The 15,599-nt window shown below is 37.0% G+C and overlaps 1 protein-coding gene across 1 annotated transcript in view; it reads right to left on the bottom strand.

Annotated features, from left to right (window-relative positions):
- Positions 1-15,599, bottom strand: part of si (sucrase-isomaltase) — a 55,802-nt gene that overhangs the window by 32,833 nt on the left and 7,370 nt on the right. The window contains exons 10-18 of the mRNA XM_077565839.1: positions 13,402-13,533; positions 12,890-13,009; positions 10,571-10,684; positions 10,377-10,461; positions 8,443-8,560; positions 7,383-7,554; positions 5,787-5,903; positions 4,006-4,160; positions 2,986-3,070 (exon numbers count right to left, since the gene is read on the bottom strand). Coding sequence (XP_077421965.1) covers positions 2,986-3,070; positions 4,006-4,160; positions 5,787-5,903; positions 7,383-7,554; positions 8,443-8,560; positions 10,377-10,461; positions 10,571-10,684; positions 12,890-13,009; positions 13,402-13,533 — 1,098 coding nt within the window. The remainder of the gene's footprint in view (positions 1-2,985; positions 3,071-4,005; positions 4,161-5,786; positions 5,904-7,382; positions 7,555-8,442; positions 8,561-10,376; positions 10,462-10,570; positions 10,685-12,889; positions 13,010-13,401; positions 13,534-15,599) is intronic.

Genomic DNA, 15,599 nt, shown 5'->3' with positions numbered 1-15,599 from the left:
AAAAAAAATGATTTGATCAAGAATAATAATGTTGAAATAAATACAATTTTGTTTGTAAGCCAAATTCAATGGTCTAACTTTCTAAACAGGAGAGGGCAAACCGGAAACGGAAACAAAGTTGATGGGTGAAAACCCGGAAGTCATAAGTCCCGCCTCCTCCGTGGCATATAGTCCATAGCAGCACTGCTTGTTGTGGACAGCACACTTTTCAGTAATTTCAGCAAAACGTTTCCATGTGTTGAATTTGAAGCAGCAAAGAAAATCTGGTCAATTGGATATAGTAAGTTAATATAGAAAAAAAGTGAGTAGCACTTTTATTATCAACTAGGGCTGCTCGATTCTAAAAAAAAAAATAATCCTAATTATTTTGTTAATAATTGAAATCACAATTATTCAAATGATAATTTTTTTATACAAAACAAGAACATGTTTAACATTTAAAAATATTACGACAAATAAAATTATTTGAAAAAATATAATTTCTTTAAAATAAAAACATATGCAAATATATAAATTTAAACCACTCCAATTAGTAATAATAATCATTTGTTTTTGTTTACGATTATGCCAATTTTGTAATTGTGGAGTGTAATAATTGTAATTGGATTTCGATTAATTGCACAGCCCTATTTTGAACCATTCAAAAGTTTTATTCATAGCCTTAATTTGTAAGGCTATGAATAAATGGTAGGCTACTACATTTATATATTGCTTTTCCACTGGATCGTGATCTTGAATTGAATTAAAATTTATTGTGTAGGCTTTGCTGCTTGTGGATGTAAAGTGCCCACTATTGTGCCCCACTCAACTTTTTATGCCAGAGACGCCACTGATAAGGCAACATACAGTATCTGTTGTGAAAACAGCAATACCTATGTTTGAACTTCAAACAATTGCAATGAGTATAGGTGCAACACTTTTTAAAGGGTAACATTTATTCCGGATCACAGAATTCAGGTACCTCATTTTATGGTGTTTGATTTACTTGCCATACCTATTAGTCACCACGCTGGCGAATGGGAAAGAACAGAAAGGCTAAGTATTGCTGCTAGCATTGCTGCTAACTGTGATTCAGAGCCCTGTCTCCACGCTTACATAACCGAAGCAAGCACTTCAAACCACAAGGTAGACCACAAGTTTGATCTGCATGTGATTCTATGATCAGTAGGCAGGGGTTAGACGGGTAGCAAGCAGCACAGAAAGTCAGCACGAGTGAGGTGAAAAAGATGCTGGATGAAATGGAAAAAGGATCACTCGCAGGAGTTGACAGCAGCTGATTAGGAGAATCAAGATGAGAAATTGAGCTCACATTTGATGTCAGTAAAAAATGAAAAGCCGAGTGGGAAAAAATGGGCAAAAAGATGGTGTGAATGGTGACCAGAGGGGATGATGGGAAGCGAGTCAATAGATCTACCATGTTTTCCACAAAGATCAAGGTTATAGTGCAGCTACTGATCTGAAGGCTGGAGCTCGAGCATCATTAGAGCAATAGGTAGGCAGATGGACTGAATGATGAACGAAGAAAGACAGTGAATTAAAGTCAAGGATAGTATTGTTGGATAGAAAATGAAGGGTTAACAGAAAATAGCGTGAATTAGGTCTTTGATGACTTCATCCTCAGCACCCAACTCATACCAGTTTTTTTTTTTTTTATGAACTTTTGCATTTGCACTTTCCCTGATCTAAAATCTGTTTAGTTGCTGAGCCACTCTGAGAAGTCTACGAGAAGACACTGGTTGATTACAATTACATCACATTATTTAATTGTCTGCTACATGGGGTATAACATGGAATCTGTTTTTGTTTTTAATTTGTGGCTACAATATTGATGAAACATGGACAAAAAAAAGGATAATTTTTTGGCCATGAAATGGACAAAATATTCATTTGTGGATTAAATTCTCATGAACAAGCAAATTGCTTGCACCTTTGCTGGAAGCTGCAGTGACCATTGTCCTTCAAGGCAAATGCCATTTAGCAGTCTCTTGTCATCACTACATTGTACAGAAAGGTCTTTGATGCTCATTCCCAGCCTAAGAAAAAATTACATTTTGTTTAAAACTGACCTGTACCAATTCTATAAAAGGAGTTCTTGATTTTCCAACAGTTCAGTTGGGAGCTATGCATTTGTTTTGAATGGCCAAAAATTAGCATTTTGTGCACATTACATTGATATTGTTTTTTTATTATTATTATTATTATTATTACATTGAAAAGTTCCACGTGTCCCCTTTCAAATTTGAGCCCCTGCCTCTGCTCTACAGTTGGTGATGGATTGATTTGACTGCCACCTCAGTCGGTGCTGGACAGTGCATCTGTTGACCTTTTAGAAGCTTCCTAGAAAATGCTTATATTAACAAACTTTTGTTTTTCTTCTTATTGTTCTTAGTGCAAGCGTTTTTTTTCTCCATAATGCGTTGAAAGGTGCACTTTCAATTTGAAGTATTCTCAACTTTTCTACAGTCACACCTATTGAAGTAACTTGATACACTATACCAATCCAATGTACTTTCCACCAATCCATAATTAACAAAGGACCATGTCAAATTGCTCATTAATCAGACCACTTTGACATGACTGCAATCGTTGTATCCGTGCACTTACAGATGCATGTACAGTACAGTGCAGCACAGTACAGGAAACTTAGCACTTGCACATGACTACGCGCACTCGCACACACACTTCCATCTACACTTCTAATCTGCTTGTAATGAGGTCAGCGCTCTCATTAGAGTTGAGAGAAAAAGAGGGAGGCTATGAAAGAGAAGGAAAGAGGGATGAGAGGAGGGGAGGGCAACAAAGCAAATCCCGTGTCATGTTTTCCCAGTGGAGGTCAGTGAGTGTGTGTGTGTGCGTGTGTCATCCAATCTGTACGACACATACAGCATTAAAAATGTCCAATTTGAAGTGTCAAGGGGTCAGTGGTTGTAGTGAATGGTCCTAGGATACGTGCGGTTGCGTAATTGTTTGTTTGTGTTGACTGACCGGGTCCAGTACTGGTGTGATGAGCAGGTGTTTCCCCCAGAGGAACTGGCGATCCACAGCCCAGGTCACGTCGTCAGAGTAAAACCTGAGGAGCAACAGTTTCACAATAAAGTTTCAATTGTACAGATCCTAAAAAAAAGCACACTATGTTAAACAGAGAAAATCTATCATCAGAACACTGAAATTCTACTAAAAATGTCTGCAAGCCATTGAACTATTTAAAAACAAACAAACAAACAAACCTGAGTTTCCCTAAAACTCAAATGCATTCCTCACAAGAATTGAGGCAGAATGCAGAATTAAATACTTGTTAGCAGAACAATCCTGGATTAAAGACAGAAGAGGAAAAAATAAAAATGTAAGAGTCTGCACTTGTACTTTCAAATAAATGAATACATTAGTGATGTTCTATACCACCTTTTTTTTTCCCAGACCGACACCAGTATGAGTACTTGTCACAAATATTGATACCAAGTACTGAAACCACTAGTACTTTTGATACATAAAATGTACAACAAAAAAACTATACAGATATTTTTACAGAAAGATTTATATATCCCAACATATGATTTGACTTAAAATTGAATGATATTAATGGCAATTTTCTATTCTTCTAATTTCTCCTTCCTGATCATAAAATGGCCGCAACAGTGCCATCGTTGTACCAATTGTTCCCAATTTAATCCAGTTTCCCGGTGTGGCAGTGCCAACCCACCCTCTTTTTTTGGGAATTTGAAGTGTTGAAAAATTAATTCTTGGTTTTGCACCATTCCATATGAATCTTGATTATTATTATTTTTATCCCATTCAGTAAATTGGTGAATTTCAAAAAATAAGGCCTGGTATCAGCCTGATACTGATACCTGTTATTGGCCTGACAATGATATCTGGTGTTGGTTCTCACCTCTCCCTAGAATATGTTAACGTAACATATAACACATATTCTGCTGAATAAAAACATCTACATTTCCTGGAAGTCACACTTGTGTTGTGAAATTCACAAGATTCAAAATGACTTACTCATGCATGAGGGGACGCACAACGGTCTCCCCTGTGGTGCTGGCTTTGAAGAAGAGTGTGTAGAGGTACGGCAGCAGTGTGTAACGAATCCTCAGGTAGTGTTTGGAGCTCTCCACCAGAGTTGAGCCTGGCCCATATGCAGCTGGATCCTGAGGCTGCAGACAACATCAATTACTGAGAGTGGATTTGATGAGCCTGAACCTCACTTCCCCTCTGATTTGTTTTAGGGGAAGTACATGCGTGTGCCTACAAGTCAGACTTGCAGGTTGCACTAAATGTCTTGCATTTACAAATGACGTGGCTTAATTTCATTTTCTAAAAACATGGCGTGGAAAGCAATAAAACAAAAAAAACATTGTAACGAATTATTTGATTTAGCTATCTGAAAATGTAATAGCTTGATTCTTTTTCTAGGTCATGCCACACACACAAAAGTTAGAAAAAGAAAGTCTACATTAGGCACTATTGAAGAACACTGAATTGTTAAACACATACTGTACACACTGCATTCCATTTATAAGTGTTCCATCTTTGTAGCACTGATGAGCATGGAAATGTTACGTCTGCTGCCAGAGCCTTCATTTTCATGCTGTTCACTACTAATGGTGTGATTTTTCTCCCCAGTCATGTGCGTGCTTATCTTGAATAATCAGTAGTTGGATGTCAATATAAACACTGCTCTTCGCTCATTGGGTGCGTTTCTTGTGCCTATTATGCTTTGTCACATTTGTGACAGTCAAGTCAATGCCACTTGAGTCCCAACCACTAAATTCTTTGTCAAAATGAATTTCATAAATTCAATGCTCATATAGCAATGGTGTGGCATCGGTGAGGCCAATCCAAAGTGCACCTTACCACACTGTAAAAGGCCATTTAAAGGGTGCAAAAGCAGTATCAATTGAGGGCAAATTGAAGCATACATGGATGCACGCACGAGCAGATGTGCAAGGTGGTCTCCTTTGTGATGACTTTTCATACTTTCATCTTAAATAACTTTTTTGCTCCCAAAAACACATAAAAATGTTCTATTTTATTTAAATATTACAATAGTCCCAAAAACGTATTTATACTTTTTTTTTATGCGAGAGCATACAGAAGGCTTTGATGCAGCCTCTGACCTTAAGAGCACGCTAAAAGCAATGGTAGTTCTTACAAAAAGTGGCCAGTAGGTGGCAGCGGAGTATAAGAGATCACCCAGAGCCACGTTGCAGAAAAGCTCTTTTCCCCAATGTTTTAAACAGATTTCTGATTAATGATGAAACTTAGCTATATTCTCATGCGAATTGCTGCAAAACGGAAACAGATAAAAAATATAATTTATTTCCTGATGAAAGAAGAGACTATAATCTTTATTTTGGTAGGTTCAATGTTTTTATAGCAATAGAACCACAATATTCTGCTGGCCTTGCCAAATCAGTCAAAATCCAGTAAAACAGCCAGGAGCAAAGGAGGTTGCTTCAGTGAAGATGGCTGGGAGCGAATGAGTTAATATATTCCATTTAAGTTGACCAAGATATCATGATGACAACAGTTTGACTCTGGAACAAATTTCCAAATTCAATTTTCTCTTTTGGTAAAATTTGTTTGAGTCTTAATGAGTGAGATAAGTGGTTGCTTTTAGGCATAAATTCGATTGACAGTGAATTACCAACCCCTTCCAGTATTTGTGTCCCTTGCACTTCATTCCTTTCTACTCTAATGCATATGTGATATATACATATCAAATTGACGGTTTAATACAACAATGTATTAAAGTGCAACATGACTTAAGAGCACTCTACCTTGTAGCCCTGAGCATTGTGGTTGCGGCTGAAGGGATAGAAAGCTCCCACTTGCATCCAGCGACGGCATAATTCTTCACTTGAGTCATCAAAAAACCCACAGATGTCAGCTCCAATCTGAAACGCATGAAAGCATTAAATGTCGAATTTTGTGTGCATTTATTAATCTTGCTTTCTTCCTGTGATAAAACGGTATGTGTACACTTGTCCACCATATTCAGGTACCTCAATCTTGAATAGCATAATTGCAAATATAACCAAATAATTTAATACTTCCGAGAATTCATGCTGACCGGTAATTACCAATGATTTTCATCTCACTACAGGATAACAAAATTGTTATATTTACAATTATGTCAACTAGTTATAAAAAGAGAAAGTTAAAAAAAAATCCTACTTGGGTGTTTCATTGCAAATCGATTATGGTGGTGTTAACTCTTTCATTCATAACTGTACAGAATTGTGTCTCTTGGTGTCAGCTCAGTTATTGGCATACATTAGACGTGGGCTGTGATATTTATTTACATTGATTGCACAATGCAAGTCTTAGACTTTCCAAAGGCCACTCCTTGGAGACTGCTTGAGTTCTATTGTTTACTATTGGCCACATTTTTCAACAAACTCAGCTGGTGGGAGTCGATCAAAATCTCATTTCTCTGTCTTTTTTCTCCCTCTCTGTACATGTCGCAAGGTATAGGAGTGTGTGTGTGTGTGTGTGTGTGCAAACAGAAGAGCCTTAAATGTGAATGCCAAAGTTGCACCTTGACACCATTTATATATTTAATACAAATTTAATACAATGCTGTGTATACTGTGTGTGTGCCACTGACTCAGTGGTGTAATTAGTATACCAACAGTCAGTGCACGTGTGAGGTGTCTCAGATGTGTTAATGCTGCAGGAATTTTTTTTTGTGGATCTCATTTCAGGTAAACTTGCCTTCTCAACGTCTCAACATTGGGATCAATTAGCAGCTAAACGTGTTCTGAATGCCAGAATTTCATGTTAATTAAAAGGAAACTTGCAATGAAAGTTTTTATTGCCTCTGAGATATGTTAGCATTCTGTCCATTATTAACCTATCAATACCCTAAACTAATTTGTACTTGGATGCCTGCAAACTTCTACAATTAAAGCTACATGGACACAATGTCAGCATTGCCAATTTCTCAGTCAGGAACGTAGCTGTTGGTTGTCTATCATCTCGTAATTTGCATAACTTTCCATTTTACTGTCCATGTGGGAGGTCAGTTGTGCTTTGTGAGGGCTTAAGTCCCATTGATTTCCTTGTAACCCGAACACTGACTATTGTTCAGACAAAGAACGATAACAATAATTGGTTAATTAAGGTTGGAATGTGTCAGACAGGAAATTGTGGCAGATCTGACATTTGCCATATTGAGGCAGATATTGTTTAAAATACCTGCCGAATGTTAATGAAGATGAGTTTAAATTACAAGAGGGAGGCAATTGAACAAAAAAAATGTCTATCATCTTTATAACTCCTTTCAGGTGTGTTCCAGTCTTTATATCTGAGGCCAACTCACACTAAATACATCATAAGAGCAGTTTGATCTTTAGTGGAAGTTCAGAACTCACATATGGAATTCCAAATAGACCAAACTCTAGCATGCCGGGGATGGCCCATTTGATGTCGTTCCAGTTGGCAGCATTGTCCCCTAGCCAGTGACCCGAATATTTACCCACACCTGGAAAGGAGGAGCGGGTCAGCATCAGAGTACGGTTCCCACCAAACACACGTTGCAGAGCTCTGAGGAACAGAGAGCAAAAAACAACAACAAAGTGGTCAAAGATAATGAACATGAAAAAAGACCCTTAGAACAGGAGGTTAGTTGCATCTTTAGCCAGAGATCGTCATTGTTATTGTTATCTACGTAATGTTTTTCCTTAATGAAGGAAATCAAAGCAGAATTGATTTTCCCGAAGATTCAGGAACCTAATTATGTTTAAAATGGTTTCATTCAGTAGCCATTTACAATATTTGTTTATTTCTCCAAGCAGAACTCCCAAAAATGAAATAGATACATAAAAGGGGAACTCAAGTCATTTTTTGTTTTTTTTGTTTTGGAAGAATATGTTCTATGTGGCCCCAGTAGTAATCTAAACATGGTATTCTTATTATTACTGTTTTGGTGGAATAAGAATTAAGCAGATTAATCCACCTATTGTCATTCAACTCAGGGGGCTGCCATTTTGACATTCTACCGCCAATGTAAATTGACGTCAAAGTGTCCTCGGGCTCACATTGCGAACATCGCAGCCCACCTCTTTTCTAGGTTTCGATGCACGGTTAGAAGTTTTGGGAAGAAAGCTAGAGAGAGAAGACGTAGATGGTTTGGACATGTTCAGAGGTGATAAAGTGAGTATATCAGTAAAAGGGTGATGGAACTGCCAGGCAAGAGAATGAGAGGAAGACCTAAGAAAAGGTTGATAGTTGTAGTGAGGGAAGAAGAAGAAAACCCAGAACATTCCCTCTAATTAATTCTGGCCTATCATCAGGACCCTACCAAAATTACGTACATTCAGATGTAACTATTTTTGTATTTTGCTGCTAATTCTTCATTGCTATAAAGGGATGTCAGCCAGTTGGCTTGCAAAGCACAAGTTGGCAAAATACGAACATTGATTCTGCACTCACTTTTCAGTAGCCAGCACCATTGAGTAGCCGTAGAGACTGTGAACATCATAGTGGTTCCCCCAGGCCTGCTTGGCATCCATACACAGAGTCTTACTATACATCACCTCATCCAGAATCTCTGTTGGTTGGAAAGAATGGCAGTGATGGATAGGCAAAATAATATCTATCTGTATGGTTTCAGTCCATTATCAGATTTTTTTGTCAGTGTACATACAGTGTAGATGTGTCATGACATGAAACTCAAATTTCCTGTTATTTTCTGTTCCTTGTCTTGTTGAACATTGAGATACTCTGAGTCATCCATTACAGCGATACAGTTCACTTAAGTCACTTGAGTCAGTATTGTTGCTACTATAGTTGAAGCACGAAACAGACAGCCAGGATGGGGACAATGAAGTGCGCCGCAAGATGTTTTCTGCCTTTTGTAGCGCGAGCTGTTTTTACACCACTTCGATTTAACCCATGCAAATGTTAAGTATGAAACCAATCAGATTAACGTACACACATATATATATATATACATATATATATATATATATATATTTGGTTTATTTTTTCAGGAGAGCTCAGTATTGTTCATTCGATTTGACATCATCATTGCTCTCCTTTTTTTAAAAAAACAAATAAATTAAAAAAAAAATAATAAATGTTTTTTTTTTTAATATATATACATATATACACATATACACACACACATATATATATATATATATATATATATATATATATATATATTTTTTTGTATGTGGGTGAGTATGTGTATGTGCGTGTGTGTGTGCGTGCGTGCGTGCGAGCGTGTGTGTATTCATCAGTTCACCTAAAGCCCATTAAAAAAAATCCCATACTAATAATATAATATAATAATAAATTGCCAAATGCAGAAACATCAATGTAAGTTATCACGATGTAGTGGCTCTCGCTAACAGACAGAATTAAGTAACCAGAATTAGGTTAAAAAATTCTATATACGTAGACCATGTTTTTATAAATTTTGATATTTGGTTTTTATTTGAGGCAGATATTTTTTCCATTAAAATGTGATTTATGAGGAGGTTAGACCATTGGTCGATATTCAGAGTTTGTTTATTTTTCCAGTTAACAAGAATTGTTTTTTTAGCGATAGTAAGGGCTACAACATACACATATGACGAAAAGAAAATCTGTATATTGGGAGTAAGGTATGTGTGTGTAGTAGGTGTGTTTATCTGATTTAATCAAATAATGGCCATTTTCCTATAAAGCATGTCATATTACCTTGTTTAGATAATCACTTGAATAATGTGATAACTGCAGAAATCGGGCAATGATGTGATGTAAAGGGTGAGACTGAAAAAGATTCAGGAGACAGACCATCCAAATGCTGCTGCTCTCTTCTCTAGTTATAAAATTTAGATTCTAGATTGGAATGTTGTCATTGGTCCCTTTGTGCCTGTTATTTGTATTCATATAAAGCAATTCGTTTTTTTTCTTTTTCTAAAGGAGTCACAGAGTGTCATGAGTTTTATACGGTATAAAATTTATTTCTAAAGAACACAATTAGTTGCGCAATGGGTGACATGAGAGAAGATATTTCAACAGTACAGTGAGTTACAGTTGTGGTTACCACATCTGCCTCACAGTTTAGATCCAGGCTGGGACATTCATTGGTGGAGTCTGAATGCTCTCCTTGTGCTTATGAGTTGTCTATGGTTACTCTGGCTTCATCCACATTCCAATAACAACATGTCGTAGGTAAATTCAAGACTCAAGATTCAAGAAATTATCCTTGGATGAGAATGTGAATAGTTGTTTGTCTGTATGTTCCCTGAGATTGCTGGCGACCAGTTCAGGATGTCCCCGGTGTCTTGCCCAAAGGCTGGGACAGAATCACCTACGACCCTAATGAAGATCAGCGGTGCAGAAAATGAATGGGTGGAAAAGAAAATGTCTCTTACTTGGAGTGTAGGGAGGATAGTTTAAGTTGTTATCATCACAGCCCTTAATCGATCCTTTCTTGAAGTTAGCCACTTCATTCATGTCCTGCAACAGGACGAGTCATACTTATGAATCAATGTATCTTTAACCGTTGCAATTATAAATACAATAATGTACTGTATATGTGTTCCAAAGCTCTTGGAATCAGACTCACTATCCAGAGGGCGTCGTGTTTGATCTCCCGGGAGAATCTCTCATACTCATCAACCCACCAGTCGATGCAGTTTTGGCTGGTGTAGTCCGGAAATACAGTCTCACCCGGCCATACCTGGCGAGGACAGAGAGTGTTTTTTTTTTTTTTGTTTAAATCATCAGAAATATTGTACCACAAACAAAAGGGGGAAAAAAGTGTCAAAAAGGTTAAACAAAACAAAACTGCAGGGTTGAAACTGGCCAAGTAAAAGAATCTGAGGAAATTGCTGAGAGGAGAAATCAATAAAGTATTAGAGCTCTCGAGATGTGACCATGTGATCTGAGTCATCCTGTATATCATGTACCAAGGAAAATGATTGATCCACTAAGAATGAAAGCTATTGTACTTCTTGATCTGTGTGTGCCATTATGTTGTGAGAGAATCTCAAGGTTGGTCCACTTTACCCTGACTTCCTTCACCAATAAAGCAAGTAGTTAGAAGCCTTGGCATGAATCATTTTTGCATACGCTCAGTACTCACACACGCGCGCACGCACACAGACTTTACTTTTTACTTTCAGGCAGATGTTTCTGGCAGGTGGTCAGAACTCCGAGGTTGTTTGGTGCAACAGTTGTTACTTTTTAAAGTCTCTGCTTCTTCCCTTTTACTGGATTTTTTTCCTACCAAATGTTATCTTTTGTAGTTGCATACTGCCCATCTGCTTGCTTTTATACTTGTCTATAGTTCAATGTGCGTATTTCAAAGTACAGTATAATGCTATAATATTACAAGAATCTAGTGGAGTTGTTTTTTTATTTTTTGGGGAAAAAGTAGGAAGAAGTTGTACTTTTAAAAAGTAAATGTCAAATTTCCTACAGAGCAGTACCGACTGAGGATGTAGGTACTTGTTGTATAATAGATAGGTAATATATATTTACATATTTTTGGTTCCATCAGTGGAGTCCAAACTTTGGCCTGGGGTCCATTTGCGGTACACCATCCCTTATTCAGCGGCCCGAAGCATATACTGGTTTCTCGACCACTGTGCCGCAGCACACTAGTGTGCCGTGAGATACCGTCTGGTGTGCCGTGGGAAATTTTCCAATGGGGTATATGCCATGGAGGAGGCGGGAGTTCCGGGTTTTCACACATCAATGCTGTTTCCGGTTGCTTGTTATTATCTTGCTTTCATACAGAAATATAACCAGCAAGCTAAAAGTAATGTATGCATCTTAAAATCTAAATAAATAAAAATATGCATCTCCAAATTCCAAAGCAATGCAATGCTTTCCAAAAAAAAAACTCAGCTGCATTAATAATTTTGACGCACATTCAAATGGAAATAAACAAGAAACTCTAATAATCGCACCTATAAGTGTGCACAAACATAATAAATTAACAGCAGCATGTCATTCGCAGAACTAGAATCAACATTTTTTATAGTGTTGTCTTGCTCCCTTTCGATATCTATTTCCCTCTCTCTCTCTCCATGCTTAATCTGCGATGCAGTGATGCAGAACATTTTAAGATTAAATACTAATGTGGAATCAATGCATATGTTTGACCTGTTATAAGCAGCATGAAAAGGCGATTAGCAGTGGGACTAGGCCTAATCGTGTGCATAATCAAAACAAGGCGGTAAAAGCATAAGAGCAACACAAGTTTATCCCTCACACATCCACCCTTCACAGTGGGTATGAGCCTTTTAAAAACAAGCTGTGCGGGGGAACGGGGAGAAAATAGCACACCAGGGGCTTGAACTTCCATTAGTGTGTGTTATGGTTTGATGGAAATGAGGACAAACTAGTCACCCAGACATCAGCGTACAAACAAATACACTTGCTTAATAGATGACCTACTATTTAATGCGGCGGCTCAAAACAAACTGCGAACATGGTTGATCTATCCATCTTCTATACCACTTGGAATATACAGGGCTTGAATATGGAGCTTTAGCGGGGCAACAGATGAAAGCACTTGGCCATTGTATTGCCTTGTGATCCAACAAACTTACTTTTTTTCCCCACTACAATCAACAAATATTCCTTATTATTTGTGATGCTGATTGCAATGTGAAACGGAAGATTAAGCATAATTACAATTTTGTAATTATCAAGTACAGTGTGATATTAATCTCACTCTTGTCTAATCTTGTTTAACTTGTGTTTGCATACAGAACATAGATTACACGATTTCATTTGGACAAATAACTTGCTAATTCTAAGCGATCATAAAAATAAATAAGCAGTCAGTATTAAATGAAGATCAGAACACAATTACTGGCCCATGACCAGTATTGATTAATGTCTATGCTTCTTTTCTTTTCTTTTTTTATCTCACCTCTCCCAATAAAGGAGTTTTGCCATCTTTTTCAGTGACCCAAGCATTCTTCTCGGTCCCACGGTCAAAGGACTCATATGGCAGACCCCCGACTCGTTTGCTGGTGGTAATAGCAGGATCCTTGAGCAAGCAGACAAACAGGGAAACATACTCATAATGAAGAAAAGCAAGGTAATGGTGTGAATATTTGCAAATAAAACTGGATGATTAAGGCAGGATTCTGTAACAAACAAACAAAGTTATTAGAATTGACATTTAATAGCTAAAATGAGGATTTGATGTTTTCTTCTTTGACTATAACAAAATTGCAACCAGAACTTTTGTTCAAGGTAATTTGGCCTTTGTTGCTCATATTAATTGACTCAACAAAAAGCAACAACAAATCTATTGTTATGAAACTAAAATGCTACGCTATTATGAAACAGCTGTTTACTTCTTTTCAAATGTACTCCAAGCTCTTTGTATTAGATGAAATAGACATTATACTTAATTGATTTTAAGGTGTTTCCTACCAGGATGAGGATGTATTTCTGCCCCTTCTCATGAAGGTAGTCAGCAAACTGAGGCAGCTCACTGAATCTGACTTTATCATAAGTGAAGTCTTTCTTATCCTCCATGTAGTCAATGTCAGTATACTGGATTTCCTGTATGGGGTCGTTCAGACAAAATGACATGCACATGACAGCAGAATATTATGTCAAAGTAAATCATTCGGTTTGAAAAATAATGTTGTGTTAATGTAATAATTTTTAAAAAATGCACATATGTGCTGCTGTTTAATTAAAAACATTTACTGCATGAATTGTTATAATAAATGGTAGGGGTGTCAGGCAATTCAAAATTTTAAGCGTAATTGATCGCATTACTTCAATAGTTAACTCACAATTCATTGCAAATTTTATATCTGTTTTAAATGTACAATAAAAAAAAGTTTTTATACTCTTGTTAACAAAGAAGTGGAAAAAAATGTTAAACTAATAGAAATATGGTTGCATCTTTTAATCATTGATACAGTAATTTCATAATAATTAATTAAATTATTATTTTTTTTTAAGTACTGTACTGTACTGTAAAGAAAAACAAGTGTGATATTGATTTGTGTTGAGGTCATTTTTCTGCCACGAGATGGCACAATTGCATTTGTAAGAATGTGTGGTAGCTCAGGGCCAGTCATTCACCACGCATGCATTTTAAAAAAAAACTAAAAAACTTTAAATTAACTAAAAATGAACACACTCATTTTGACACCCCTAATAAATGGCCATGTTTTTCTTATTTGGGGAAAACAAAAGTGAGAGAATTTGGACAAGAAAACAACTTGAATACATGCTTTTAATTAAACAGGGACACTAAGTGTAGTCGATGCATGATTGTTAGTTCATGTTAAATGCTCATGCTATCTACTCAGATCAGACTTTTCATACTGTTCATCTCTGACACTTTTCTTTCAATTGCAGTGCCACCTTTAATCCAAGAGTCCATCTCTAAAGTGTCATAAATTGCTCCTCTTGACAGAAGAGGGAAGCATCCGCAATCTTTATATATACAATAAATGAAAGGTTAAACATAATCTGCGGTGTGTTTCATTTTAGTTAGTAATCAGACAACGCCTTGATTGCGTTTGATGCTGTAATATACAACAACACTGATGTTGTGATACTATTTTATGAGGATATGAAGTATAAAGGTTAGGATTAAGAATTTACCTTAGCAATTAATTTTAAAAAGAGGTGTCAAACAACTTTTGATCATATTTTCTCAGAAAATGTCTTACAGAACTGGAACTTTACCCAGCACCAAAGAAGGGGACACGCTGGAGTGGGTTTCTCATTTTGATCAGGATGAATGAGATCATGAAAGTAACTTGTTCGATTGATCTTTGATCAGCATTAACGTTCACTTAAACTTGAAAAATAGTGCTCTCGTGTTTGAACCTGAATAGAGCCATGCTGACGTTTCGTTATTTGGCAGAAAGCTGAATAACCCCGTCTCAGCTAAAGGCCATCGCTATCGCTCAGGCTGTCTAGCCAACTGCTGCTTCCACCTCAACATCACGCCTCCCCTGATAGTGTTACAGGTCAGGCCTATGGAACTACACTCTGGTGTATAAACTGTTAAAAGAGTAACACAGCTCGCAAAGGTGAGGTATTGATATCATTCACTGAAATCTTTTCACCAGTGCTCTTAAAGAAACCACTGCCAGCACACTTTCTTACACTTGATGTTTGTGCTTGCATTATTTGACAAAATAACAGGCGCTGAATTTTATGGATCTGCTCCTATTTGTGTCGTCTTCTTTGTAAAGAAAATCAGTGGGGGGAGAAAACCACAGAACGTGAGTTATTCTCACACACAAGCATGGCAGCCTTATATCCAATGTGTTAAGCCTTGTGATGTTCTTTTTTTTTTTATTGTAATGTTTCACAAAATATAAAGTAAATAACAAAGTCCAGGACATATCAATTCTAACTTCATTGCTTGCAGCAAGGAATATTTCATTATTTAAGTACTGTATATATTTACGAAGTAGCTCCATCAAATATGATCATTGATAATCATTTGCCCTCTCCCCAAAGTTGGTACAGTTTCGTTATAGACAACAAGTACACAGGAAAGTCAAGTGTGACTTTGCTTAAAACAGGAGAGTTTCTGCATGTGCCACAAATTAAGTCAACAGTACCTCACACCTGTTCGAGGTATTTGCCATTTG

This window comes from Vanacampus margaritifer, chromosome 5, assembly GCF_051991255.1.
Source record: "Vanacampus margaritifer isolate UIUO_Vmar chromosome 5, RoL_Vmar_1.0, whole genome shotgun sequence".
In the NCBI taxonomy this organism is placed as follows: Eukaryota; Metazoa; Chordata; class Actinopteri; order Syngnathiformes; family Syngnathidae; genus Vanacampus; species Vanacampus margaritifer.
Note: the sequence above shows the minus strand (reverse complement) of the source record. Positions and strands in the feature narration are given on the sequence as shown.